Source organism: Notothenia rossii (genome assembly GCF_949606895.1).
Source record: "Notothenia rossii genome assembly, chromosome: 6".
Lineage (NCBI taxonomy): Eukaryota > Metazoa > Chordata > Actinopteri > Perciformes > Nototheniidae > Notothenia > Notothenia rossii.
The window spans coordinates 32,902,561-32,929,737 of record NC_136909.1 but is presented as its reverse complement, the minus strand read 5'-3'; the positions used below and the strand labels follow the sequence as shown (position 1 = coordinate 32,929,737).

The window sequence follows — 27,177 nt, the reverse complement described above, 5'->3', positions numbered from 1 at the left end:
ATTGTCATGACAACATTGATTGGAGCATTGCTTAAAATGTGTTTCAGTTTTGGGGTTTGCTTTTACAGAAAAGTGGAAGAAAAGAGGATATTTATAGATATATTGTCAGTAGGGAGCATACATTTCATATAATTCAAAAATCATACAGATGATGTATGGATTTGGTCTTCACAGAAAGAGTTTAACATGCAGAGAATGTTCCTCTATACCAGGGGTGTCAAACTCAAATACACAGTGGGCCAAAATTAAAAAATGGGTAGTCGAGGGCCGGACTGGTTCAATGTTTATTGCAAAACGTATTGAAATGAACTTATTGCACATATTAAACCTAGAACTAACGAAGCTTAAATTGTTGTCGTGAGAAAAAAAGTGCAAAAGGAAACATCCATGTAAACTCAGTGTGCTGCTCTGTGATGATAGCTCAAGCCATATACTTGGCATCTCATCTTGGGTGCAAGTTCATCAATGTTTGGGATCAGACTCTGAGCTGAGGAAATCCTCAGGATTGAGTGAAGGTGTGCGTGCAATATACCGGCGGGCCAGATCTAATAGTAATTAGAAATGTACCTGCGGGCCGAAATTAAATCCACCAAGGGCCTGATTTGGCCCCCGGGCCTTGAGTTTGACACTCTTGACGCTCTCTAGGCCCTTTTAACAGCAGTTCATCTTTTCCTTATTTGTAAAGTGTATTTCCTGTGTTATTTTTTCTGTGATAGTATAGAAAGGCTTTGGAACATCTTGGTCGGGGACTACTACTTCTGTGTATGCTTATTAATTGACAGTGTCCCTTTGCTCTAATTAACCTAACAGTACAAATAAGTATTCAAGAAAAAATGGAAACGGGAGAACAGTTTATTTCATGTTATTGTTGTATTATCCATTCTTCCGGTGGGGGCGTAGTGTAGTGTCATTGCCATAAGTGTTACGCAGTTAGAGAGTTAGAGTAGAGACGTCCACGAAGAAGAACGTAAACAGGAAGTCACACGAAGCGAATGTTGGGTCTTGTTGACGATAAAGTCTATCGTTTTTATTCTTAATATTTTTTGGGATCCACAAAAAAACTCAAAATGGGGAAGCGACAGCACCAAAAAGATAAAATGTGAGTATCTGAGGTTTTCCTGAACATACATCGCACGACGTGTGTTGTTGTTGCTAGCTTAGCTAGCTTATATGCTTTGCTAACGAGTTAGCTAACTTATAGCCCTTTTTCTGGCAGTATGTTAGGCTCAACTGTATTCAAGATTCATAGTCTTTCCTGCTATTTATATGTGTTTTATCTGCATAACAAGGTACATCACATGTTCTGAGTACACACACTTCTACGGAGGGAAGAAATCAGGTGAGTTGTATTTCTTGGCTAAATTACCTTTCAATATACCTTTGTCAAAACAAACGGTAGACGCTAACAGTAACGGTTATAAGTAACTGCATGATTGTTGTCTTTTATATTTTACTATATTGTTTCCCCGTGTTGGAAAACTGCTAAAATAACGTCACTGAAAAGTCAAGCTTTCAAAACATAACTTAAACAAGGAAAAAACAATAATGATGTAGTGTGTGTGAAAATGAATTATAGTTATGTATTATGATTTAATTTGTTTATCACTTAATGTGGCAGCTGGTTATAATAATACATCGAAATATTAGCTAATTTGTATTTACAATGGCTGCAACCATTTTTTAAATATTGGTTTCTTTGCCCGTTTAAAAAAAAAATCCATGCTTGTGTAGTCTATAATTCGTCAAAGAAATTGTCCAATTAACTTCTCAAATAAACACTTAAAAGTCTTCAAATGTCCTTTTTGTTGACCAAAAGTCCACATACCCAGGATACTCTCTCTTTTGAGACAGCCAATACTGACATCATTTCACAATTTCTGCCATATGTCTACGGTATTTAAATGTATGTAAGCATCAGCTTAATAACATGTAATGTAAGCGTTCATAATATCATATGCAATCATATTTTTTTTAAAACATGCTATACAAAGACTTCCCCTTGTAACTTCAGAGTAGAGGGGAAAAAACGAGGTTCAAGGTTCTTTATTTGTCATACGAACATAGCTACAGAGTAGTTATGGCAATGAAAATCTTAGGTCACAGGTTTCTCCAACAGTGCAACACAATAATACAGAAAAATATAGTATAAGTAAATATTAAAAAGTAAATAGAAACAACTTATGTTATTAGATTAACAAGTTGGGAGTCACTATTTGACTGAATGAGTAGCTCACCTGATAAGTGCATGCCTATATACTAATGACAAGTCCTTAAAAAGGACCCAGGTTTGAATCCGACTCGTGGCCCTTTGCTTCATGTCATCCCCTCTGTCTCCAGTCTGTTTTAAGCTTTACAATCTTATAACTTGATGTTAGCTGCAGTAGTTGGACTTATCTGACAATTCCATGTATACTGCCACACTGATATTAATGCCATTTAATGCTTTTACTTTTCAGAAATCCCACAAGCAAACTTTAGAAGGCTTCCATTTGACCACTGCAGGTAAGAGATTCCTCAGAACTGTTTTAGTTGTATGCTGCCCAGTAAGGTTGCGATTAGACCAGTAACACATTCTGTCCACACTCTTCACCAGCATCGAGTATAAATGACAGCAATATACTGTAATGCTCAGACGGGGACATTTTAATTTCTAAAGATGATTTCTGGGTCAGTTAAGCCTTTATTCATGACATTGAAAGGAGGAGATGGAGGGGATGATGCGTAAAGGGTTCACAGGCTGGATTCCAGCGGCTCTATATTTAGCTTTAACAATAAAATCTATTAACACCTGGTTATATGTGCATTTTGGCTCACTAACTGTAAGTTAAACAACGTTTATCAATGTATACATTTTGACTGTTTTCTCTGAAACCTTTCAGCTTGTCCCTGCAGCCGTTTGAGTATCCTGTCTGTACTGACGAGGGGGTCGTCTTTGACCTGCTGTAAGTAGGATATGGTTCATACGTGTATGTCAGCCACTGTTGCAAGGAGCTCTTAGTAAACCTCCTTTAAGATTTGTTATTCCATTGTTGGTGTCAAACTAAACACAAGTGGAAAGGAAATGGCAAAGATCTAAAAACAAGATGAGAAAAAAGGACGTTTGTTGGTAGACCATTAAATGCAAATATGTTGTGGTTGTGTCTTGTTTGACCCTAAATGAATATCCCTTCCTGCTACCTTGTGTTTCAGGAGCATCATCCCGTGGATCAAGAGGTATGGCACTAATCCAATCTCTGGAGAGGTAAGAAATCAATGCACATTAAGCAGCTTCTTGGTGATTAAAAGGTTCACTTGCATACCCTAGTTATTAGTCAGGTTCAGTGACACATAAACATGAATCTGCTAATAAGGAAAGAAAAGCATTGTTCCAAATGCAGCTACTAGCTACTGTTCTTGGGTAGGTAGAGAAACACACAACTTTTAAATTGGATACCAATATAATTAGAAAATACAATACTTGACACATTTCTTTAATTTAGAGTAGTGCTTTTTAAGAAAAAGAATACAAAAACAACAACAATATTTTTTATTTATGTAGTGATCTATGTAAAGATCATCATGATTCACGCTTTTCAAATGTTTTACTCCTTTTCAAACACCTCGATCGTAAATGTTATATGTTTTGGTTTTCGTCGGTCCGACAGATGTTTAAGATTTTCTGACATTTTATTGAAAGTAAACAGATTATTTGAAAGATTCACACTTCAGAGGTTTTTATTTTCATTTCCCAAATATGTATTTTTCAAGCTGTCTAAATGTGACTGCTGTGACTCTCGTAGTGTAGTCTCGACAGTTCAATGAATGAACTATTGACAGCTCTTTATAAACATTAGCCCTTAACACTCTCAAGAGAAGTCTACACAGCAGTCAAATGTCCTCATTGTTTTTTAAGGAAAATGGGAATTTGTTTTTTCAATTCGGTTTTGTGAAAATTCCTTTTTGATCACATTATTTGTATGATTACACACTAACACCTCAGTATTTCTTCTTCCCCACAGAAACTGGAAGTGAAGTCCCTCATCAAACTTACGATTGCTAAGAACACCGATGGTAAATCTGCATGTTTCCAGTATACTTTAACCTTAAAGGGTACACAGGGGGATAATCGGTTGATATTTAGATTTCCGCTTCATTTCCTGATCACTCAAATCAGCCAGTCATTTGGAAAATAAAGGTCAAAGCCCTTAGCTCTTGTCTTTATCTTAAAGGGTTGACTTTCTTTTCCGCCTGTGGCAACAGGTTGAGACTCTGCTTCTGATTCTTCTTCTCTTGTTCCAGGAAAGTATCACTGCCCCGTTCTGTACAACGTCTTCACAAATAACTCTCACATCGTGACCAACAAGGTTACCGGCAATGTGTTCTCCAATGAGGTGGGTGAAATCACACAAATCTTTTAGTAACGCACATCAATATCTAAAGTTACACACACACACACACACACACACGCACACGCACACGCACACACACGTTATTGATCGACTGTGTAATAGAGTACAGAGGCACAGCCCACATGATCGCACAAGACGCTGCCTTACATTACACTGAGTTCATTGTATAAAAATGTTTTTCAAAAATAATTAGGGATAAACAAATGTACACATTTGATCTGATTTTACAGAAACATTACAAAAAGTAGAATTCAACTTTGTTTTTATTATTGTCTGATCAAAACAAAACAAACAAACCGGTCATATTGTTAAATGAGAATTAAAAAGAAAGTGCAACTCGCTAGTTTATATGTTCTTCTTCATCTATTGGTGTATCTGCAGATACTCTATAGATATATCGTTCCACTGTTGAGATTTACATTTGAACTGTTTATACCTACTGTATATTTTTTAAATATTTGCCTAACTCATGTGCAATGTCTTGTTAATATTCTGCTGTAGTAAAACCATTTCCCAATTTGGTATCAATAATGTATATCTAAGCTAATCAATAAAAACAAAAACACAAAAATGAATTAATTATCTCTTTAACCTAAATTATGTAAATGTCCAATCAGGGTTGTCTATCGAAGCAATCCAATTCCTTAGTGTGTGCTATTGAGCAAGTTCCCCCTTCAGCACTGATCCTAGATCAATATAAAGGGTGGAGAATATTCCCTTAAGTCCGTACAAAGAGAAGCTTTTATTTCTTTATTTCTTTATTTCTTTACATTTCTGTTTCCACTCAGGCTGTTGAGCAACTCAACATCAAGACCAAAAGTTTTAAAGACCTGCTGACCGACGAACCCTTCACAAGAAAGGACATCATAGTACTTCAGGTGGGTTGTTGCTTTACTTCGGTTTGCAAAAAAGTAGGGATGCACCGAATATTCGGCCGCCGAAAATTATCGGCCGAAAATGGTTAAAAAGGCCCTTTCGGCCGAATATTTTAGCACCGAAAAATGTCACCGAATCTCAGGGAACAGGGTTACGTTGGTAAGCTAACGTGTTGTTGTGATGACGTAATCAAAACGCGGCGACAATCACGGCGCGCGACCATGCTCGCGACCATGCTCGCGGCTGGCTCACAGCCAACATGTCTGGCGCTTGGAGATATTTCAAAATATCAGAGAAAGAGGCGCGGAATGCGATTTGTAAAACGTGTTCAGCTGACATTTCTCAAGGGGGTGTAACTGCAAAGACTTTCACCACTTCGGGATTACTCCACCACTTGAAATCAAAACACCCGGACAAATATGCGGAGTATGATCAAATCACAAGCACTGACAGCGAGAGACTGTTCAGCGCTGCCTCTCATGTGCTTGATGAGAAGAGGAACAGACTTATGGCTGATAAAGCAGAGAAGCTACTGTTCATTAAAAAGAACCTCCCACTTTTCCTTAATAAGTAGACAAGGCTGGCTTATCATAAGCTTATCTAGTTCTACATGTCTACTCTATACCCACTTTCCTGAACAATTTTCATTGTGAGTTATAATTCACCATCTCAGGTTATCATTAGGGGGAAATGACAGCAGCACAGTGTTCAATTGTACTTTCGTTATCTAAATGATACAATGTTGTTTACATTGCTCATGAGGACAGACCACCTTATTTGCAGATTCTTGAAATTGTAATTTAATTTGTAATTGATTGTGGATTTTGTATCCAGTTTTCACTTTATGTATCTTTATACAATGTTTACTACTTTGCTTATGAGGACAGACAGCCTTATTTACAGATTCTTGAAATTCAATTGTAATTTCATTTGTAAATAGTTACATTCATGTGGATTTATCCAGTTTGCACATTTGTATGCATGCACTTATTGGTGCATTTGTTGTTGTTGAAGGCCTGGCTGTTACAGTCTTTATTTACACTAGTTTGTTGTAGGCCTCCTGGCCTAGATGTTTATTTTAAAGCACCTTGGCTTTGTTCTGAATGCACTTTGTTGTACTTATCCTACAGAGAAAAGAAAATGCACTTGACTTGGAATTAATGTACTGTATGCATTCAAAAGTGCTGAATAAATGTTTTATGGACCCATAAGTGATTATTATTTAAGTTAAGTTTTGCCATAATCATGTCTTTTTCCATAATCAGGTAGCTGAACAACATGGGTACATACATTATATATATATATATATATTATATATATATATATATATAATATATATATATATATATATATATATATATATATATTATATATATATATATATTAGGGATGTAACGATACCAAAAACTCACGGTACGATAATATCGCGATAACAAGTTCACGGTACGGTATTTATCGCGATATTGAATAATATCATTTTTTTTTTTTCAATAAAACATTTTTTTACTCGGAAAATGTTTCTTTATTACATAATAAATCTGATTTTTACAGCCTTTTTGTAGGATAGCAGTATTTTAAAGTGTCAAAAACAAAGTGACAGTAACAGACTGGAACAAGAAAACCAGTGTTTTTGTACCTACTGGTACTACCAAACAAAGTAAGCATTTTCTTTATGCCACTGCATCTCACAAATAAACAAGGACATTTAATAATCAGACCCTGCAATAAAATAAATCAAGTTTCACTTTAGTTTTTCAAGTAACTCAACTCAAACTCACTAGTCACTCACTCAGCATCATCAGACAGGTTTTTAGGAATATGAGAATGTCCACATTTCCAGGTATTTATAAGCTGGGGTGTTTGGGCATTTACAATATCCCCTGCTCTGGAAACAACTATCTCGCTTGGTACTGATGTTGCTGGGACACCAGTGGTCGCGTTAACCGAATATTTTATTTAACAATGACAGAAAAATCTGAAAGCAGTCTGTCATTTTGACAGATTAGAACAAACTCGGAACAGCGCCAACGTTTCCCCGCAGCGAGGCTCTGGTGTTATGCCGTGTTATGCATGCCCTCCAAAAGGAAATGATATAGTTCCCAAACCGTACTTTGCCGTACAGATCAATACATGTCTGGGAGGTTTTGCTTCACGCTGTGCGCGTCCCGCGAGGTGCATGCACACACGGCATAACACCGCCCCCCCCCCCCCCCCCCCACCGTTGACAGTTCACGAGCATGCTCTATCGTGATATGTTGACGGATATTTTACGATCCTGTCTGTCAAAAAGACGGACAGCGAAAAAGTCTAACGCCAGGCTTATTGACATGGCGAGATATAAATATATGGTTGGTACTTGTCAATGTCTCTAGGTGTGTAAATGTAGCCCTGTAAATACGATGTCCTTTTGTGTTATCTGTTGTTTTATTTTCATGTTGTAACCTACTTGCTGCCATGTTGGACAGGTCTCTCTTGAAAAAGAGATCGAGGATCTCAATGGGACCACCTGGTTAAATAAAGGCTTAAAAAAAAAAAAGTGTTTAAATTTTTTTTTTTTTTTTTTTAATTATTATTTTTTAAAAATCGCGGTAGATTTTGTCAGTTTCACGATGGTATTGGCAAGTTTATTTACCGCGATACCGCGATATTCGGTATATCGTTACATCCCTAATATATATATATTTCTATTAATCATTTTCGGCCTTTCGGCATTCGGTTTTCGGCCAACTGTTTCCTATTTTCGGTATCGGTTTCGGCCAAGAATTTCCCATTCGGTGCACCCCTACAAAAAAGGCTCATTATTTAGGGAAAAGTTTCTCTTTTTATTGATACAAATAAATAAATGTCTTTGCAGGACCCAACAAACCTGGATAAATTTAACGTGTCCGACTTCTTCCACGTGAAAAACAACTTGAAGTTGTTGGATCCCGGTGAGTTTTCCAAACTATTTGGGATGGGGAGTTATGCCTTTTTTAAATGATTTTCTAATCAGGTTCAAATGTACTTGGTTTTGGAGTAGGAACTTGCTGAACTTCACATTTCTAACCCTTTGCTGTGTTTTCCCTGGCACGGGTCAGATGAAGAAAAGGCCAAGCTGCACCCGTCCTACCACCTGAAAACCACCAACATGGAGACCAGGGAGACCTTAGCGGAGCTGTACAAAGACTACAAGGGGGACACGCTCCTGGCTTCCACTATGAAGGAGCCAGTGGACAAGAAGACAGACAAACTGAACGCTGTAAGCTAAAACACTAAAGAGTGGTGCAGGAATGTGTTAGCATGTTACCCTCATCTCAAAATCAACCTTTTTTTCAAGGGTTTTTGGTCAGAGGCCTGAAATAAGGTCTGTGGTTCACACAAGCTTTTATGATATTTTAATGTTCTGTTCTGAGACATTAGCTATGTCAGTGAACACTCTCTGGTGAATGTCTGATACATCACGTCGTAAATTAGCCGCCTTTAGCTTAGCGAGGGGATACACAGCAATTTACACAGCCATCTACATTTTACAATTTATAGACCGTATACAAATGGGATGTCAAACATCATTATTTACTTCTTAGAAATGGTGATTTGGCATTCCTTACCCTATTAATTATTTTTTAATCAATCATTTCAATCTTCAGTTGTGCTGCTGTAGCGTTTCAAGAGGGCTTTCATTTTGTGTGGATGTGTCATTTTAACTTTGCCCACAGGAGGGAGCTTAACACACAGTAATGCATGGACACAGTAATGTCCGCAAACAAGAAAACAACTGCATCCAGAAACGGAACAAAGACTATTCACAGTGCTGTGAGGAAGATTTCTGATATTTCATGCCTACATTAAAGGAAGTATATTTAAATAAGAAAATACTTATGTGTTCGTCCGAAACATCAGCCTTAGAGAGAAATCGAAAAAAACAAAGCCCTTTCTTACAAATGCTGTGAGTTCATTGTCTTCAATTCAAAATCTAGTTGAGATACTTCCCGTTACCTTACCCAATAAGGTCTAACTGTAGGAGGACTCACAGATGTGTAACTAAAAAGGTTGAACGTGGCCACGTGTACCACCGTGTCCGTGTCCTTGAATGACCTGATGAGGATGGTTCAATTTGAACGGCATCAACAACTTTTCTCGTCTGCTCCCTTTTCGTTACGTTGTTTTTTTTTTTTTTTACACCTGAGCTATTCCTCAGTTGCTTTCCATCTCGAGTTCACCATCGAGGTGACGCTCCAACAGCATCTGAGAGAGCAGGGAATATAGGTCAGACGGAGCACACAAGGTAAAGTCTGGGCTTTCATGCGCCTTCACAATAACTAGAGCAGAAGAACGCCAAACCAGGACTGCAGAATAGACTTGAGCTTTTGAAATGCATTTTCATCTCTGCTTTCATCTCCCCCAGTTGTTATTCTATTGACTCAAATAACTCCATTCTCACCGTTTTATGGTATTACTGGATGCTGCATATTGCTATTGAGTTATTCTACTATCATTTTGAGATCAAAGAAGCTAAAAAACATCTCCGAAGCTTCTTGATTAGAAAGTGGTATAAATGTACAAGCTGCAGAGTCTGTCATTAGGCACCACTTAGCGTCACAACCGGCTATGCATATTTGGCTGATCATAATCTCTATAGGAATATTTCAAAACGGGGGCAAATGTACAAATTGGGGCTGAAAGTACTGGTTATTTATGATTTTATATTTTTAGACAAACTATGATATACTTAAATGTTCAGGTTTTTCAGGTTCATATTTGTGTTTTGTGCCAGAGCCCAGTCTGCTCTGATTGATTAGCTGGCCGGTTCTGTTGTGAAAAAAATATCCTGCCCCTTGGCCGATCACCTACAATTTGTTGGAAGTCTAGTCAATTAAGGTCGCTTTGATTGGTTAGCCTGAGCGTTAGCCAGTATAAGCGTGAGTGTTACGCAGTGATGTCACTATTTTACGCAAGTAAAAAAAGGAGTTCTGGGGAAAGAAACTCCCTCTGGAGGGAACTTTGGGATTTTAGCCTTTGCAGACCATTTACATGCACAACAACCTATATAACACTACAGGAAAGGAAAAACTCCAAAAAGCACAAAGGGGGCTATTTAAATCCACATGTTGAGTTTGAGGCAGTTATTTTTAAGTTTATATAAGGCAATAAAAGACACACATTTCAAGGGTAACCAAATTGAATCAAACCAGATAATAAATAATCCCGTTTTGCAGTTTTAGTGGTGGTCTGAGATCGATACACAGGTTAGTTGACAGTCACTGAGCCTGAAATGCATTTCAAAGCTCTGAAATAAAACAGATTTTTGTCAAGCAACATCAAAAACAATTCTGAGATGTCTGCATAGTTTGGTTGTATTTGAAGTGAGTTTGTTAAATGATTTATGAAAATTTGTTTTTTATTTGTACTTAATTGAAGAAGAAAAACTACCATTCAATTGACTGTCTTTTGAAGACAGTCATAACATGGTAAAGGGATACCTTAACAGTGGGAGTAGTAAGAAGAGTTTTAAAACACATCATAAAAGATGATATTTGTGTTTCTTTTTCCTCAGGCTCACTACTCTACGGGCAGAGTTTCTGCCTCCTTCACATCAACAGCCATGACTCCTGCAACAACACATGTAGCAGGCAAGTGATCATCATCATCCCCAGCAGACGGAGACATTAGCCTCTTCTTATTTAGTCTCTTTAATACTTATCATTCCAGGGGACAGTGGCTAGTCACGCCCGCTCTTTTTCAACAAAGTGCGGCTCCGTGCTCCCAGCCGAGTGTAGCTGCGTCTGGGAGCCGCTCAGTTCGCCTGTGATGTCGCTTCCTGTCATCCCCTGAGCTGCTAGGTGGGAGAGATGAGCTGTTATGCAACTTAATGTACAGCAGGTTCGGTTACCTTTTAGAAGAGGAACCTTTTGGATTTATTGTCCCCTTTTATGTTTCTGCGAAAAGGTTGGCGTGCCATTATTTCTATGGATGTGCTCCTAACAAAAAAGACAACCTAAGACAAAGGGTAATGCTGATCTTCTATTAAACACTAATTTACACTTAACCAAAAAGCTCTAAGAATTTCTCAGTGACTTCAAGGTTAAGAAGCTCAAGTTACCAAAAAATGACTATCTGCCTTTTTTTCCTTAAACTTGACAATTCATTAATTATACAATAAATTGTACACAAAACAACCCTATCAATTTGTGTAAAAAAAAGAAAAGTTAATTACTTTTACTTAATTTCGAATTTGGGGTACTTGTACTTTACTTACATTTTTCCATTTTATGCTACTTTATTTTACTTAGTTTTCTTCTTTAAATGTTTTGCAGATTTTTCTTTAGCTTTTTTAAAGGTCACTGACTGCTTTGTATCTAGGAAAACTTTGAATATAAACATTGTTTATAGGAGAATGAATGTAATCTAAAGAAACATCTGGAGAGGCTCTGGGGGACTTGCTGCATCAAGACTCGCAAACAATCAATAACATCTAAAAATAGTTTTTCAAAAATGACAGCCGCTGTCTTTCAGAATCATAGTAGTTATATATAAAATATATATATATATATATATATATATATATATATATATATATATATATACACACACAGTGGGGGAAAAAAAGTATTTAGTCAGCCACCAATTGTGCAAGTTCTCCCACTTCAAAAGATGAGAGAGGCCTGTAATTTTCATCCTAGGTATACCTCAACTATGAGAGACAGAATGGGGGGAAAGAATCCAGGAAATCACATTGTAGGATTTTTAATGAATTAATTGGTAAATTCCTCGGTAAAATAAGTATTTGGTCACCTACAAACAAACAAGATTTCTGGCTCTCACAGACCTGTAACTTCTTCTTTAAGAGCCTCCTCTGTCCTCCACTTGTTAACTGTATTAATGGCACCTGTTTGAACTCGTTATCAGTATAAAAGACACTTCTCCACAACCTCAAACAGTCACACTCCAAACTCCACTATGGCCAAGACAAAGGAGCTGTCAAAGGACACCAGAAACCAAATGTTAGACCTGCACCAGGCTGGGAAGACTGAATCTGCAATAGGTAAGCAGCTTGGTGTGAAGAAATCAACTGTGGGAGCAATTATTAGAAAATGGAAGACATACAAGACCACTGATAATCTCCCTTGATCTGGGGCTCCACGCAAGATCTCACCCCGTGGGGTCAAAATGATCACAAGAACGGTGAGCAAAAATCCCAGAACCACACGGGTCACCTAGTCAATGACCTGCAGAGAGCTGGGACCAAAGTAACAAAGGCTACCATCAGTAACACACTACGCTGCCAGGGACTCAAATCCTGCAGTGCCAGATGTGTCCCCCTGCTTAAGCCAGTACATGTCCAGGCCCCTCTGAAGTTTGCTAGAGAGCATTTAGATGATCCAGAAGAGGATTGGGAGAATGTCATATGGTCAGATGAAACCAAAATATAACTTTTTGGTAAAAACTCAACTAGACCTGTTTGGAGGAGAAAGAATGCTGAGTTGCATCCAAAGAACACCATACCTACTGTGAAACATGGGGGTGGAAACATCATGCTTTGGGGTTGTTTTTCTGCAAAGGGACCAGGACGACTGATCCGTGTAAAGGAAAGAATTAATGGGGCCATGTATCGTGAGATTTTGAGTGACAACCTCCTTCCATCAGCAAGGGAATTGAAGATGAAACGTGGCTGGGTCTTTCAGCCTGACAATGATCCCAAACACACCGCCCGGGCAACGAAGGAGTGGCTTCGTAAGAAGCATTTCAAGGTCCTGGAGTGGCCTAGCCAGTCTCCAGATCTCAACCCCATAGAAAATCTTTGGAGGGAGTTGAAAGACCGTGTTGCCCAGCGACAGCCCCAAAACATCACTGCTCTAGAGGAGATCTGCATGGGGGAATGGGCCAAAATACCAGCAACAGTGTGTGAAAACCTTGTGAAGACTTACAGAAAACGTTTGACCTCTGTCATTGCCAACAAAGTGTATATAACAAAGTATTAAGATGAACTTTTGTTATTGACCAAATACTTATTTTCCACCATCATTTGCAAATAAATTCTTTAAAAATCAGACAATGTGATTGTCTGGATTTTTTTTTTTCTCATTTTGTCTCTCATAGTAGAGGTATACCTAGGATGAAAATTACAGGCCTCTCATCTTTTTAAGTGGGAGAACTTGCACAATTGGTGGCTGACTAAATACTTTTTTGCCCCACTGTGTGTGTGTATATATATATATATATATATATATATATATATATATATATATATAAATTAGCTTCATATCACTTTTATCTTATAGATGCCATCGCAGATGACACGGTGCGTTACCAGTATGTGAAGAAGAAAGGCTACGTCCGTCTGCACACCAACAAGGGAGACCTGAACCTGGAGTTGAATTGTGATAAGGTCACACACACACACACACACACACATACACATACACATACACATACACATACACACATACACACATACACACCCACCCACACATATACATATGTGTGTATATATATATATATATATATAAAAAAAAATGCCTCAACATGCCATAGGTAGAAAAGCTTTTTTGGGAATATTTGGGGGAAATTCCTCCAGGGTTTCAGTTTCTACTTCTCCCCAACTTGAGAAGTAGTAACTGAGTTGACTGAGGCTCAGTTCTTTTTTCACATGATTGCTGCAGGATAGAACTAAAAGTGAAAAGGGGACTTTGAAGTTCTTTAAAATCATACGCCAGGTGTATGATTGCCAGGTAGAGTTGGAGGGATGTTAGAAAAGATAAAAAACATAATGAACTGATGTCATTTGTTATACTAGTAAATGTTTGAGACTAGCTGATCAAATATAAAGGTTTATGTAACTTTATAATTGAAAACTTTTTGACATTCAAGCTGTGATTCAGACTTAATAGGTATAATTTGCTTATAAAAAGGTTCTCAAATAATGCGGTTGCAAGGTAGCTTTGGCACTATGCGGCGGTTAAATGGTAGTTCAGGTGACTCATCTAAAACACTAAAGTCAGCCTCCTGAAGAGTCTCTTCCCCGGGCTGCCAAGTTGACATCTTGGCAAAGATGCATTTCCTGTGTTCTCCTTTTTTTTAGTCAGGTGTGGGGCTCCAGAGAGACAGCGTGAGTTCCAGGAATGCATTTCTGCCCTGGTAACCAGGGCGCTCCGTGCGCTCGGTTGTCATTGGCTTCTGAGCTGTCGAATCAGGGTAACGAGGGGAAAGTTGCAGCGGTTAGACAACCTGCCCTCCAACTCCCCCCCTCCAACTCCCCCCCCCCCCCCCCCTCCTCCCCAGTGGTTTCCACACAAGTCTGCAGCTCTATTCGTGGACTGCTGTTTATGAATTAATGAGTGCCGCTTCACTGTCACATACACTCTCGGTCAAACGGATCCCGAGCCCACCTCTCTGTTAAAGAGCCCATTGGCTCACACAGCTTTGGATGTCTGGGTCACCCCCCCCTCAAAATGCTACGGAGCCCCCTAGGGGACATTGAGAAGAAAAGAAAAATAATTTGAAAAAAATAAGTATTGCAAGATCTCGCAAACTTTTCATTTAGCTCAATGTACTTCCTGGTCAGTTCGGCAACACAGAAACCACAACAATGGAGTGGTTCATCGATTTGACTTACTTAAATATAAAGATATAACATCAGTGCTTGGCAATAGGCACGGGTTTCACATAAGTGAAAGACACCTCAAGAGAACACTCAGAGCGAGGGGACATGCACGTCCCTCTGAGATGAGTTATTGACAGATTCGAATTTCGCGGATCAATAACTCGTGAACATAACGTTGTAAAAATACAAACAACATGACTTTACAATCATAGTAAGGTAGACAACGAGCTACAGAGTCGTTTTTTATCAGAAAAGTTCAATATGCGCCGTCTACAAACTGCAAAGGGGTTTTGCGGGATCTCGCAAAACACTTTTTTCTTTTTTTTGTTCAAATAAAATTTGTTTTCTTCTCCATGTCCCCTAGGGGGCTCCGTAAAATACTCAAATTCATAACACTATACAGACTATTCGAAATGTCATTAATGCACACAATTATTTTAATTAACAATTAGTTTAACTAAATAATAAGATAAGTATTTTAGTTATTCAAAGAGTACATGCATGGACACAGACACACACAAAAAAACAAATGTGTATAGATGTGTGTGTATATGTGTATGTATGTATATGTATTATATATATATTATTTTAGATTAGTTTACTTATTTTTAAAAAACATTTTTTTATTTTCCTCATGATCTTATAATGTAATGTTGATGGCCTGGGATATGAAGAAGCTTTCAAACTTTGTGAATTTCCGCAAACAATGTTTTCATGTTGAAATCACTGATGATTAAAAATCTAAAAAAAAGTCTCCAAATTGCACATTTGAAACGCTCCGAGGCTCGACCTACAACACAGAAACACACAGAAAGAGGAAAGCATGCATGCAGACACGCTTCATTCATCTCAGTTAGATAAAGATCTCTGACGTGGGACATTCAGGTTAAACATATAATGGGATTCAGATGAAGAAGTAGAAACTCCAAAAAGAGTCGTTAACATTTTAAGTTTGCATGTTTTTCATTCATGTGTTAGTATCTAATGTGTAAACTGTTTTCGGTGTTCCTTTTTCGTTACAAAACATCTTCTTCTTTTTTGTCGAGGTTTAAAACAATAAGCTGCTTTGTACCAGAGTGCTTTTAAAAATCTTGGATTTATAAAAGAGGGGAAGAGGCATTGAACAGCAAACGTAAGACATGGCAGACAAGACCCAGTAGAGCTTGGACAAACCTGTCACACGGCTGAAGGCCAATTCATTAAAATAGTTTTTTACAAAAGCATCTGGTCTCTCTTGGAAACCACCAACAATTTTTGCCAAAGGGGAAAAAATTAGTCTCTCACGCAATCACACGCTGGCTGTGCTGTTGACGTTAATAGCATCAGACCGGACTGCCGTCAGCGTCGAAGCCACGCCTCCAGCTCTGGGGACACAAGCCGGCTTCTTTCACACAGTGCCACTCAGTCAAAATGAGCTTCTGTCAATGGGTGTTTTTGTTATGATTTACAAGATGCTTGAATGTTTTCATGGCCCAGGAATGACCTTTTTTAGCAAGAGGGGAAAAGATCCAAATTTCTGTGTTGTTTTCACACCCACAAAACAGTTTTTTAGAAGACTGTAAAGCCTGGCTTCCGGCAATATAGATATGTGAGGCCGCCTCAGGCAACAGATGAACTCTCCGTCATTTTTTAAAACACACTCTTCTAACAGGTTAGACACAGTAACACGTGTGTGTGTCTCTGCTTGTTGTTCATGTGAGTTCAGAGCTGTCAGCCTTAACCAGACGCTCAAATATAACCTCTCTATCGGTCACATGTCTTCTGAGAACCGTCACAAAAGGTCATTGTAGTCAAAGTAAAAATCATCCATTTGGGTACAATTCAGAAGAGCTTGCCCATCCCTTCCCTTAAAGAGTCACTACAAATTCTCACTATATTCATTTTAATCTATGCCCTTAACATCATTCTGTACATTTTGTTTTTATCTGGACAGTAGAAAGACTATCTTCTAACCTTGACTGAAAACCCACCTGCTACGACTGCACCTGGGCCAATTTAAAAATAAAATCTTTCCTCTGTACCGATCATTTTAAACATGCTCATTTGAATCCAATGCTCTAGCACTTTCAATATGTTTTTTGTGTTAATAACTGATTTACACAATTCCCAATTGTATCTCTTCATGGTTTAATACACTTTTTGTAAATGACTTTGGACAAAAGTGTCAGCTAAATGAAATCTAATTTAGTGTTGTTATACAACAATAACAAGGGATTTTTTTTGCGTTGAGTTTTAATACTTTCAATACAATATCTTGACTTGCATACTTATCCTAGGTAGTATTTGAAATACTGTTATTAAAGTAAGGTATCATCAGACAGTTATAGACATTCAGCTCAATGCCTTACCTCAACACTGATTTCAGTAAGAATGACTTTATAAAGTAGCTGATATGATTTGCTGTGGAGAGCCCACTCAGTGTGTCTGAAACTAGAACTGTGCTGATGCAAAGCTGAGAGTCGTTGGGAACATTCTATTTCATCTATTTAGTTTTACCGTGGGTGTCTAAACAGTCTTTGCTTGCTTTGTCCTCTAGGTTCCTAAAGCTGGAGAGAACTTCATCGGTCTGTGTAAGAAAGGCTACTATGATGGGACGGTCTTCCACAGGTCCATCAGGAACTTCATGGTAAGGACTTTGACCAGATACAAATGCTTTTCTGTGTTTTGCATACCACCAAAGCCATCTTAAAAACTTGCCGCTTTAAAGTACGTAGTACGAGGAAACCTGAAAGTTAGACATATGAGTTCAATCACTCAGTGAGGTGTTATGTCAGAGAGAGTGGTGTTTAGTTTACAGCAGCCTCTGACGGCCAATCATAATTTAAATGTCTTCCTTACAATTGTAAGCAGTTATGAAATACCTGTTTGTGAAAGGTTCTTTGTATTCTTTATTGTTCAAATAGAAACCACTGCTTTCTGCTCACTGGTGCGTTAGCCTATGAGTGTTAAGCACATCAGTCTTTGCAGCTGTATGGGCATTGCACTATGGCATTTGTTATTTGCACATTGTTAATCATGCGCAATGTATCAACAATTTGTTTAACTGTGAGGTGTTATACAATTGTACTGTAACCTACTCTGGAGAGTTTTTTAAGGTAAAAAAGAAACAGCATGATGGGATGCGCAGTGCTAGTAGAGAGAACCAAATATGTAACAAACTTTTTTGTTGATTTATGATTTGCTGCATATAAGGAATAAAATCAAAACCCTCTGTCGTACCATATTGAAGTATCATTATTTTGCATCATGTTGAATCGTATCGTATCGCATAATGTTGAATCAAATCGTATCGAACTGTATCGCAACAAGGGTGAATCATATCGCATCGCCTGGTGTTTCAAATGTACACAAACCTATTTAACACACTACAGGAAAAGGAAAACCCCCACAAAGTGATAAGTAATAAACTTGATTTAGATAAGGTTTTTCCTCCAGAACATCCCCTGTTTAAATGGAATGCTAGTCACTGAAAAAAAAATGTACTGTCCACTGTTTTATAACAATTTATTTAGTTGGAATAATAATTGTCTTTAGTTTTTTTCTGCTTAAGAGATGAGTGAAACATTTTCTTGCAGAGAATATGAAACAGAGGTCTCTGACCAGCCGCTCGTCTGTGTATTCCAGAGCAGCCTCTCCCATGATTAAAGATTAAAGGGGCTCCAAGTGTAGATCAGGGGCCTCATTTGTAAACGGTGCGTACGCTCAAAAGATGGCGTACGGCAGTTTCTACGCACTGTTTGCGATTTATAAAAAACAAACTTGACAGGAAAATGTGCGGTCCTCCACGCAAACTCTGACCCATCCGTACGCGGTACGGACAAAAACAGGAGAGACGAGAAACTGCGACACCGTTGGCAGAAGGAAGAATGGAGAGAAATATGTGAAAATAATAACATAAATAAAATGTTACCTCTCATGTATCATATATATGAAGAATTCATTCGTAAAAATTGATTGAAGCCAATCTTAAAATGATTAAACAAACGCCTGTTTGAGACTCCTCAGTGCACACAAAAACGTAACTTTGAGAAATAAATAAATACAGATATATGTTATTGAAAACCACCTCGAATATGTTGTCTTAATGTTATGACATGTATTCTCATAACTGATGCGGTATGCAGAAGGACAGAATTACGTCTAAACTGAGGCCGTTTTACATTTCTATAGGTTGTATAGATACGAGCATGGTTAGATATACTATCATGTTTTATGCCGTTTTCTAAGACTTGATAAGTCACTCATAAAACACAGGAGGTATGGAAACTAAGAACACCATATATTTGGTATATCTGGCAACTAATATTACTCAACATATTAGTTTTATTTAGTTTAACTGGTGGATATAGAGTTGCTGAGGGGTGGGGGGGGTGGTTGAGACGCACAGGCTGCATTGGAGACGCTGCGCACAGCTGATCAACAGCTGGAACAGGGGGGGGGGGTCCCCTGCCCCCTGCCCCCTGCCCCTTGTCCCCGGCACAAACACACTGACACACTGCCTGAGGAAGGTTATGTGTATTTTGTCATTAACTTTTTTCGGACCACTTATTTATTTTGGTGACGATCCGACCTCCATGCTGCTACTCTGGTTCAAACTGCATCCACCAAACAATGATTTATCTCCACCTCCCCAAAAGAACCACAATCTGACACGGTGTGAGATGTTTTTTTTTAGCTGTTGTGTCGTCATTTGCTGCGATCTTCTTCATGCAGTCAGTCAAAATGAATATTAATACGGGGCGTTTCTTTGATTATTTATAGGCAAATATGGGCGTTACGTGAAGCCCGCAAAAGCTGCGCTGCATTTCGAGTTGATTGTGATTTATAAAGGGAAACCGGCGTAGGACATGCCGCACGCAAGTCCTACGCAAGTACGCAGTGTTTTATGAATCGGAAAAATGTCTGTGCATATTTATTTGCTTTGTCCTACGTAAGCAACCTTCCCACGTGAATCCTAAGCAAGGCTTAATAAATGAGGCCCCTGGTAACTTTTTTGTATTATTCTGTCCTTTGGTTTTCAAAGACAGTGGCAAGCTGTGAATTGTTTATCTATAATTACTGTGCCACTTATGCCTTGGACTCATTCTACGCGGCTGAAAATGACCAAAGGGTGGCCTGGGGGAGATTCCTTTCATAACAACAAGCAGATTAATAATGGCAAAAATAATTGTGTCCCTCACTTTCCCTTTTTAAAGTAGTTTATCAGGACCTAGTGAGAGTACTTTCGACTCCACTTCGAGCGATAGAATTACTAACAAAGAATTGCTAACAAAGCACTTATATACTAAAAAAGGACTGGCTTATCTAAAGCCAGTTGAGTAGCACTTGAAATGTTTTAGCTCTATGAAACCTGATGTACTATGATTCTGGTTTCTTCAAGTTTGTATCTTGTTGGTCGAATGTACTTATTGTAAGTCGCTTTGGATAAAAGCGTCAGCTAAATGCAATGTAATGTAATGTAAGTACAGAACATCCTCAGGTGATTCTTCTCAAGTGTTTACTATGAAATGTGAGAGGGCTGCCACCCTTCAGTTGCATCATAGTCTCTAGACCCTTTCTTTGAGCCTGTTTCACACGTGACTCTTCTTGGGTACCACGTTGGAGTGAATCTTGCATTTTGCAACCTACTGTCTGTCTCCATTCGCTTTGATTAGGCTGATACAAACAACAAATATAATCAAAAGTAAATGTTTTCCGATTATGTAGTTTGAGTCGGTAGTGAAAGAACTGCTTTTTATTTTTTGTAACCTTTTTAAAGTATGAAAATAAATAAAATACAAATGTTCAGAGACCTTGAATGGCTATTTAACTTGTTTCGAGGCCATGTGTGTTTGACCCTTAAGGCCCGGACACACCAGGCCAATTATCGGCGTCGGTGTTAGTCGCCCAAACTCAATTTGGTGTGTCCCGCACCGTCGGCCGTGACACAGCTTATTTGGCCTTTCATGGCCGACGCATGGCCAATTCAACATGTTGAATCGGCCATGCGTCGGGTCGGGCCAAATAAATCACTCTGATTGGCTGTTCAGCTAGCGAATCAGTGCATGAGAAGCGAAACGGAGGTGAGGGACGTAAACAAACGCTTTAAGAAGGCACGAAGAATGTCTTCCGCAAGCAACACTCCAATGGCTGATAGCTCCAGTACCGCACAAGACATGTTTTCGATGGACGAGAGTGAAAATGGAACGCACACGCTATTTGTTGTTTGTTTATTTATATCACGCAGTCTGTTCCTCTTCTCTGTCTTCCGGTTGTTGCCTCCTTTGAATGATGAATACACACTACCGCCGCCTGCTGGTAAGGAGAATTATTGCTACTCACACATGCGCAGTTCGTACGTGCTACTTGGCCATCGGCTGAAGTCTTTGCGGCTTGTTCCAGTGCGACTGTTGGCCAAGACGCAGGAGACGTGAGGCGACACAACAGTCGTGTTCCGTCGGGACGTGTTCTTTGGTGTCAGTTTGTTGTGTCAGGGCCTTTAGAGTGAAAACCATGTTGAATGCATTTCTTTACTACCTTTGTTTGCATTTTTTTAAAACCCTCATTGCTACATTTCTGGTTCAATTCAATTTCACAGTCTTAAAGTCTTTATGCAGTTAGAGTTCGTGGGAGTGAAACTCCGTCTGGAGGGAACTTCGGGACTTTTGTCTTTGCGGAAACACCTATATAACACACAACAGGAAAGTGAAAACCCCGAAAAGCATAATAGGGCCCCTTTAATCACTTACAGGAACTTCTAACTGGTTATAACAACATTAATTCCTCTAAATGACCTACGTAAGCAAATGAGACCATTAGCGTGAAGATCCATGTTCACCAGGAACTCCTTCAGATCCAGAAGGACCTCTGGCAGTGGAGGACCATCAGTATAATGAGACGTTTTCACAAGGGACTTTTTACCACTTCTGTCCACAAGCACAACGTGTCCACTGTAACAGCACAGCCCCTCATCAAACCTTTGCTCCACAGTAGTGTTATTGGTGTTATTGGTCATAACCCCCCCCCCCCCCCCCCCCCCAGTGTTTCTTTACTAAAGAAACGCACAGAGCAGTTACTCTCCAATACAAGCTGTAATAGGAAAGTTGAGCCTGAACAATAGAGACCTGTATCCTGCGTCAGTGACTGCTAACACTTACAAAGAACAGGCCACCATGTTGGATTTGTGTCAAAGGAAATACTTACTAATATGGTTTATTTAAAGACCACTTTACAGAAAATGAGACATTTTACTATTTTAAGTAATGGGAACAACTTTAATGTGCAGCAGCTAACGTCATTCAAACCTAACAGTTTTTATTTTTAAATGTTTCCAGATTCAAGGAGGGGACCCCACTGGCACCGGTACAGGTAAGATGAGGACTGCACCCAAAACACATTTTGAATTGCGTGACACGTCTCTGTTGAAATATTTATAGCTTTTTTTTGGAAGCTTTGTGTAAATACAGCTTGCAATTCCTGATGCAAGTCAAAAGTGTTTCTAAATATACTGTTAAGGCACAGGGGAGTGAAGACCACACTTTAGCACACACAGATGGTGCAGATGGAAGAAGGCTGAATTTATGGTGTTTTATAGCATTCAGTGTTGTTTTCCTGTCTTTAAAACCCAGTTTAAAAGGCTCCTCAGTGTAATAGACTGAAGGCCTAATACAGTTAAGTTACAGAGTTTGAAGCACAAAGGTGTGCCTTGTGTCTGTCAGCGTCTCTCCTAACGCTAGGCAAAACTAGTCAACAATGACAGATTTATGAAGGTGCTAAGTCCCTGGCTTGTGGGTAAAAGCTCTCGACAGCACCTAGATGGAACAACATGTGAACACAACCCATAAATAGACATTTGGCTGGACTTAAAAGATGGATTTCCCCGGTTTAACAGTCATTTAACATTCAGTAGTGACTTGCATTCAATGTGTGTGTATCATCAAAGATAATAGTACACAGGAGACTGCTTTAAAACTTTGGACTATCGCCAATCATTTGTTGTTTTCATTCTGTATCTTTTATAAGAACAGGTGTTAAAGGGGCCCTATCATTCTCATTTTCAGGTTCATATTTATATATTGTGCCCCTACTGTGATGTGTTTACATGCTTTAATGTTCAAAAGGTCTTTATTTGTCTCATACTGCCTGTGCTGCAGCACCACCAGAGCCCAGTCTGTTTTGATTGGTTAGCTGGCCAGTTTGGTTGTGATTGGTCAACCTCTTAGAGATGTCCCGTCCTTGTTGGAGCGCTAGCAAATAGAAGTACAATGTACAAGTAATGCAGATAAAGTAAACTATATACATGTCAGAAGAATGTATGAATACAATAAGCTAAATAATGCAGTTAATGTTGAAAGTGACTAAGTAAATGCAGGAGACTATATATGTAAATAGAATAAGATATACGAGAACAGAATGTAAAACGAAATATTGTACTGTAAAATAAAATACTGTTTATTGTAAATTGTAAGATGCTGACAGATTATTGCTTTATGTTATGGAGGCACTTAACAGAGCTCAGGCGTTTAGCAGTCTTATTGCAGCTGTGGGATAAAACTGTCTGCAATTTAATATTTTCTTTGGTATTCTGCTTTTTGGTGATACAGAAAAATCATTTATTGTCCTTCTGCTTAACGGGTTTGCAAAACATAATGCAGTTGTAATTATTTTATGCTGATGAAACAAAACTAAAAAGGCTGTGCATTCCGGGTGTTTTTAGAATTTGCATTATTGGGAAAATGCAGGTACAAAGTGTTTTGATGCAGGGGATAGAGATAGAAAAATAAGATATTGAATTTCTTTTGATTCAAGTAAATCCTAAAAAAATTGCCCCCTACGTTTTAGAGCGGATCCCTCACACATGCGGGTGACTGCTCACTGTAGCGTTAACACTTCCTTTAAACTTCCGTAGAGCCTCATTTATCTAAAACCCTTCAGAAAAAGATTCTTCCTAGAAAATGTTTTAAACATTGACTTTCCACAAGAGCCTTTAAAATATGAAACAAGAAGCATACGCTGGCACTTTTTGAAATGCCGAATAATGCATTCGTTATCGCAGATGCATCTCAGTCGCTGGAGGATATTGTACTGAAAGCATTCAATGAGTCTTTTAAAGAACATTAAAAGAAATTCAGTTTGATTTAGTGCTTAACTCTTTGGTGAGAATTCATTTTCCTCTCTGGCTCCCCCTTCATTTATGATCCAGTGTTACTCTAAGATATCAGCCAGTTGATAAATTATGCAAAAGTGTCACCAGTGGAAGTTGACGGCTGCACAAGCCGGGTTGATTTTTGGTAGTATGCACCAACACTCAGTGTACATACAGCACATACTGTAGTTATATATACTGTATGCACACACTGTTCCATGCCTGTACACCAGCTGGCAGCACAGTGAAACACACCTCAAGGCGACAAATCCTCTCACCCTGTCGGGTGCCAATAAGCTCATGCAGTGTGTATTCCTGTATTCTCATCGTGATGACTCATAATGATGAAGTCAATCTCAATGAATGATTCACTGCTGAAGGCGAACAACATGGCTCCATGTTCAAGGGCAAAGAGGTCTCCTGAAAATACATTGTGCCTTATATCTGTTTCTCTATTTTGAATATGTACTACAGTGTTTCCCCTATATACAAATAGTGGCGGCGCAGCGCCGCTGCTGAAATATGCGCGCCGCTGCTAGGGCGGTGCCAGCCTAGGTACTTTTACTTTTTTATTAAAATAATAATAATAAGTGGCGACCCTTTTTCATTTTGATTGTTTATGTGGATTTGTAGTATTTGTGTTACTGTATGTTCAATAAAGGTGTATTTTTGCTAAATCTTGAGACATTGCCACTGTATGTACTGGCAGGGCCGATTTCTGGCATAGGCGACACAGGCAGTTGCCTAGGGCGCCAGATCTGGGGGGTGCTGCGCTGGTAGCTCTGGGAGGGGAAAAAACATTTTTGACCGTTGGTGCTCTCATCCTAATTTTCGGCCTTGATGTAACAACATTCATAATTAAGTAAATGTAACACCCTTTTCATTCCGGTTGCACTTTTCATTTGCCCTGTACGATGGGCGCTAGGCATGGGCGGTATCATTTTTTTCATACCGTCATACCTTGCTGACATCATACCGTGGTATACGGTATGTGACGGTATCAGTCCCAATTTAAGGGGTAATTTCTCCCCAAACATTTTTTTTTACTCACTATATCAACAGCCCCACCAAAAATATTTTCCACCAGCCGCCACTGACGGTATGACTTGGGTCGACTTGAGTGAGGTGGCGTTCGGCGGCAAATAAATGTTTAGAACGGTATATTATATGTTCGGTGTAAAATGCAGCCCGAGCCGGTAGACGCCCGCAAAGTGCCGCGACGTGCGCGCAAGGGCTGCATACATGACACATTGTGCAAATGGCACATTTTGAGATCGGATACAGGACGCGTTTGTAGATGTCTGACGTTGTTTCCATAGTGAGCTAAGTTAACAATATATCATCGTACATAAACATTTTCCGGGAGTAAATACTTGACTTATTGAATAAAGTTTGCTATATTCACTAACTAGTTTGGCAATATTATTCCGTGCATGTGTTAAAAACCTTATTTCCATTTGATTAATTGGATTACTCACGTGAATGTTTAGCACGTAAATGCTATCATTTTTAAAACCGTCCGACCTCGATTACAAAACCATCAACCAGTTGCATAGGATTAAAAAATGTCAACACTCACTCACCCCGTCTTAAACATTCCCAAAGAAGTGCCTCTGTCTCTCGTTGTGCTGGATGAAGTCACTGGCGACGAGTAAACCCAAAATAGTCCCAAACAGGCGCAGAGGTATTTTTCTTTTTTACTAGTTGTCCGAGTTCGGGGCCGGCAAATGCTGCCGCCATCTTGCTCAGCTCAGCTCTGTGCTGAGCTCTGAGAGCGGGAAAGACGGATTGCCCTCCCCTGCCCTCTGCTGGCGCGTGCTGTGCATTACAACCAATGTCGTCCCTGTCAAAACTCCGTGTCAGTGTAATAGAATGAAACGCATCTGTGATTTGGCACACAGTCTGTGACGTCACGGTATTGAAAATCATACCGACGGTATTTCGAAATACCCTGGTATACCGTAATACCGTCATACCGCCCAAGCCTAATGGGCGCTGTAAGTGATGAAAGTGGGGGATGTCGGCTTATCAGGCGCCCGCAGCTCACAGCCAAAGTGCGAGTGAGAGAGAGAGCGAGGGATAGAGAGAGGGCGCACCGGTACCGGCGCTGTTGTTATTAGAATCTGGTGCTAACGGATATAAGAAGTAGATGTTTCTACAACCAGGGTGGAGGAGAGCTCTCCTGTCAGACTGAGAGGTTCAGTGAGGTAAAGGACTCTGAGTGTTTAGATAGTTCACTTTAGTCTAAGTCAGGGGTGGGGAACCTTTTTCCTCTCAAGGGCCATTTCAATTTTTACAACATCCTTCGAGGACAAATTATTGAACTCAACGTCTGCTTAAAAAACTCAAATCACAGCCCATTCATTTCGCCTTTCTTTCATGCTGTGCAAAGAAAAAGCAACCTCTTAATCCAGATATTTGACCATGACCCGTGCATTCATGCACCGTGGCATGACCACCAAAACAGAAAGATATGGACACAAGATGTGTGCAAATGTATTTAGTTTCATATCCATGTGGACATGATTTAAGTGTGGGGGGGGGGCGGATCTAACCTCATCTAGGGGGGTTTGGGGGCATGCACCACCAGGAAGATTTTTTTTAAATGTTGAAGTTAAAAGCATCAATCTGGTGCACTTTGAGAGCAACATGAAAAGATCTATGGATACATCTCTCAACACCCATATGAAACAGAACTGCAAGCAGATTTTTTTCTTTATGGATATTTTACAAATCACTTCCCTTTTAAACTGTATTCTTGTTTATTAATAACAACTTTTTTTTACTGTCATATTAGTATTGTATACCTGTTTACTTTATTCTCTTATTTTTCTATAACTATAATGATCATATAAACATGTGCCTTTACCTCACTGGTTGGAGAAAAAGCTTCTTATATTCGTTAGCATAGCTAGCTAACCAGATGCTAATAACAACAAAGTTATTAACTGTATGATCAGTATGACAGATGAACAGATCGCCCACTGGGCTTTCAACTAAAGGCACAGCCACACAAAAACTGCGGCATGTGTACAGCTCCTTATGGGTATTGCAATTTGTGAAGTCCCGGCCCGGAGCCGCGTTCTGGTGCTCTCCGTTAGAACTACACTCCTGTCAGACGAGACATATACCACGTGATGACACGTTAGGCTCGTGTTGTGTTCAAGGACCCTGACCTTGGCCAGGAAGAACAAACTTGTTTAATTATT

General features: G+C 39.2%; 1 protein-coding gene across 1 annotated transcript; it reads left to right on the top strand.

The window, feature by feature from the left end:
* The first annotated feature begins 935 nt into the window (after positions 1–935).
* On the top strand, positions 936–26,491 carry ppil2 (peptidylprolyl isomerase (cyclophilin)-like 2). Its single transcript, XM_079688137.1, has 14 exons — positions 936–1,099; positions 1,290–1,339; positions 2,457–2,502; positions 2,880–2,942; positions 3,190–3,241; positions 3,999–4,050; positions 4,279–4,370; positions 5,177–5,266; positions 8,119–8,194; positions 8,342–8,502; positions 10,798–10,873; positions 13,523–13,629; positions 17,381–17,470; positions 22,158–26,491. Exons 1-14 carry the CDS (start codon positions 1,068–1,070, stop codon positions 22,257–22,259), a joined length of 1,089 nt encoding a protein of 362 aa, XP_079544263.1. The 5' UTR covers positions 936–1,067; the 3' UTR covers positions 22,260–26,491.
* The last annotated feature ends 686 nt before the right edge of the window (positions 26,492–27,177 follow it).